Here is a 3,240-nt window from a genome sequence, read left to right on the forward strand (position 1 = left end):
ATAATATGTATTATTTTGACTTTATTCTCACAATTTCATGGGTTTATTCTTGTAATTATATATTTTTTGTTTTCTCAGCGTGACCCTAATACTCCGTCGTAGAAATGCAACACATTGGTTTTGATTATTTCTCAGATGAACTGAAAACACCTGTGAAACTCCACAGTCTTGGTCACCAAATCCAAGGCTCTCATCTCTTACTTCGAGACATGAAACTGTAAACTCTGGAAGGATTTAAATGGCACTCTGAGGATGATCGCCGTCAAATCCTTCTTTTAAAACCAAACTAAGGATCGGGGTGGGGGGGAAACCGGCAAGAGCATGGGCTGCAAAGGGTCTGAGACGCTCTGGTTTTACTGGGCTCGCTTTGGCATCAGATCAACACCTGTGCTGATTAAAAACACCTCAACGTCTCCCGAATGTGGAGGAACTCGACGGAAACACGTTCAGTAAAATGTGGGGACCCCACCTGCTGCAGCGTCCCAGACTCTTTCCAGCCTTTCTTTTGTGATCATCAGCCAACAAAAAGGAGCAGGAAGAGGAGCGAACAGGATGCTGAAGTTAGGATCTGAGGACCGGGGGTCCGGCTAAAGGAGCGGAGGGGAAAATGACAGCAGGAAGAGGAGCTGAGTCAGCTTTAACATGCACAGTCCTGGTGGGGAGGGGCGGACTGCTCTGTCAGCTGGGGCCCCTGCTTAGCCCCCGTGACGGCGGGATCACCGGCATCCAGACTCTCAGACATCTTTTCACAGATGATGTCGACGAGGCGTTCAAAGGTCTGCTTCACGTTGATGTTGTCCTTAGCGCTGGCCTCGAAGAACTCAAACCCTGGAGGAGAAACCACAGATTCTCTCTAAAGATGCAGGTTTATGTTTTTTCCAGGCACATGGTGCCATTTTATAGCACAATCAAATTATAATCAGTTGTTATAAAAATGCCATATATCAAATATGAATTAAAAGAAAATTCGCTTTGCATTTGAATGCCTTGAAATTGGGTTACTGTCTCTTTAAGACTCCTGCTCTTCATGAAATTCCGCCTTCAGGAAGTCATCACAACATCACTCCTCTTTAACCCTTTAACAGGCTGAGAAGGAGCTCTTATAATGAGTTGTGCAGTTCCCCCAAGTGTTTACTAGTTTCTGCTGGCTGAAGAAGGGAGTTCTGGGGAATAGTTGCTTTGTAAGATGGAAGCTCTGAAACTTGGAAGCTGAAGCTTTGAGGAGGATATTCATCCAATTGTGATTAATCAATTAATGAAATAATCAACTAATTTAGTGATCGATGAATCGTTAATTGGAGAAAACAGTCAAACAAAAGGTAATTTGCTGAAACCCCCCCCCCCCAACATATTAAGAGTAGTGCTTAAGCCAAAAATGTTAAAATAATATTTATATATTTTGCATTTAAAAGGAAAAACCTTCTTTGTCTGTTGAAATATCTTCTACTCAGAACTTAAGAGGCAGTTTTAGCTTCACCTGGTTCAAATATTGTGGAAAAAACCTCCAATTAAACACCTTTTGCTGTCCAATTATTAATAGTTAATAGAAAAAAATAGGCTTTTCACATGTTTATGTTAGAAGTATTTTTTAGCTGTAGATGTATCCTTTGCTACAAATGATAAAGGTACACTAAAGGAATGCTGCATTGTTGCATTTTAGTCAATAAAATGTTTTTTTTTCTTATTCAAAAAACGTATTTGTTTTATATATTCCTAAAATTGTATAAAATAAACTTAAATGGTTAAATGAAAAATTTGCACAATGTGACGATTTTATTTATCTAATTCATCGATTAATTGTCAGAATAATTGGTAAAATGCTCCATTACTGAAATAATCTTTAGTTGCTAGTTTCTTGCATCATATTTGAAGCGATGGAGGTAAAACTCACCAAGATGTTCTGAGAGCTGCCGGCCTCTCTCTGCGTTCACCACCCTCTCATCCTCCATGTCACATTTGTTTCCTACCAGCAGCACCTGGGCGTTGTCCCACGAGTACGTCTTAATCTGAGTCGACCTGGGAAAACACAGCTAGCTTACAGCGGAAACTCAAAGGCTGAAAATGATTCCTCTGATGGCCCTAAGCATGACAAGGCAACGATTAAAGAGCCAAGAAACAAAAACGTCATCTCAGATGAAGGATTCAAAGATTTTTTTCCACAATAAAACACATTTGTTCTTTTCTAATACGTGTCTTTGCTCAGTCCAAACACCAACCGTAACTCAGTTATGCCTTAAAGAGACATTATCAACTTAAAGATGACCTATTATGCTTCCTTGAACAGATTAGGACTGTGGGCTAAACAAAAATGTTAATTAATTTTTTTGCAAAGAATTATTCTTAGTGTGATTTTAGTCTGCTCTGTTTTGAGCGGTGTTGGGGCATCTTTGTCACTTTAAATCTATATAAGCTCCTGCTGGTCATGCCCCACAACTCAATGTTTAACTCACACTACAAAATGGCTGCAAACAGATGCGCAGTAACACAACCATCTTTGAACATTATACAAACATCTTTTCTAAATGGTAATTTAACAACAAAACACTTGTCTTTTCATTGTAAGGAGCATAAAGTGGTAAAACCAGCTAAAAAATGTTCCAGAACTCCACTTGGGTTGCTATGTAACGGGGCTAGGCTTGGCTGGGGTTGCTAGGTAACGGCGCAATGCCTGTCGAATGAGACTTAGGGGGCGTTTACACGACAACGATCCAACAAAAACGGCACTTTTGGTCCGTTTTTGTTGGATCGTTTACATGATAACGTTCTGATTACGATCTGTGTTTACACAGTAACGGTGCACATCGAAAACGTGTAATGCTCTCGCTGCGCCTAGTTGGTGCTAGGTTCTTTGAAACTTTGAAAGTGCGCATGTGTTTAAAAAAAAGTTGTACTTGAAGGCATGTGGATTTCAGTGAGAGAACACGCATTGTGTGCGTCTGATTAGGGCGCATGCAGTTGGAAAAAGTGGGATAACTTTGAGCTTTCACGGTGTCTGTAGCGAGCCCCGGACTGGAAGCTGTTATTGTTTTTACCTTGGAATGGCCAACAGTCTGTTATTCCTATATCAATTTGATAAAATAGGAGTTCCCGCACGTCCCATATCCGTGTCCTCTGTTACCTTTTTCAGCAGTTAAAACAGTTTTATCTGTCGCTAACAAGTCGTAACCTGTTTTTCCGAGCCGCCTTCAAACGCAACATGAACGCTGAGACGCTTGCGCCGGGGGTACACCTGTGAGGCAG

General features: G+C 40.9%; 1 protein-coding gene across 1 annotated transcript in view; it reads right to left on the reverse strand.

Moving 5' to 3' along the window:
* rab3ab (RAB3A, member RAS oncogene family, b) overlaps positions 1–3,240 on the reverse strand; it is a 24,142-nt gene continuing 20,902 nt past the window's right edge. Inside the window, exons 4-5 of the mRNA XM_008406609.2 lie at positions 1,892–2,016; positions 1–828 (exon numbers count right to left, since the gene is read on the reverse strand). Of these exons, the coding sequence (XP_008404831.1) occupies positions 638–828; positions 1,892–2,016 (316 nt within the window). The 3' untranslated portion in view covers positions 1–637. The remainder of the gene's footprint in view (positions 829–1,891; positions 2,017–3,240) is intronic.

The sequence above is a fragment of the Poecilia reticulata genome, linkage group LG4, assembly GCF_000633615.1.
Source record: "Poecilia reticulata strain Guanapo linkage group LG4, Guppy_female_1.0+MT, whole genome shotgun sequence".
Classification (NCBI taxonomy): Eukaryota; Metazoa; Chordata; class Actinopteri; order Cyprinodontiformes; family Poeciliidae; genus Poecilia; species Poecilia reticulata.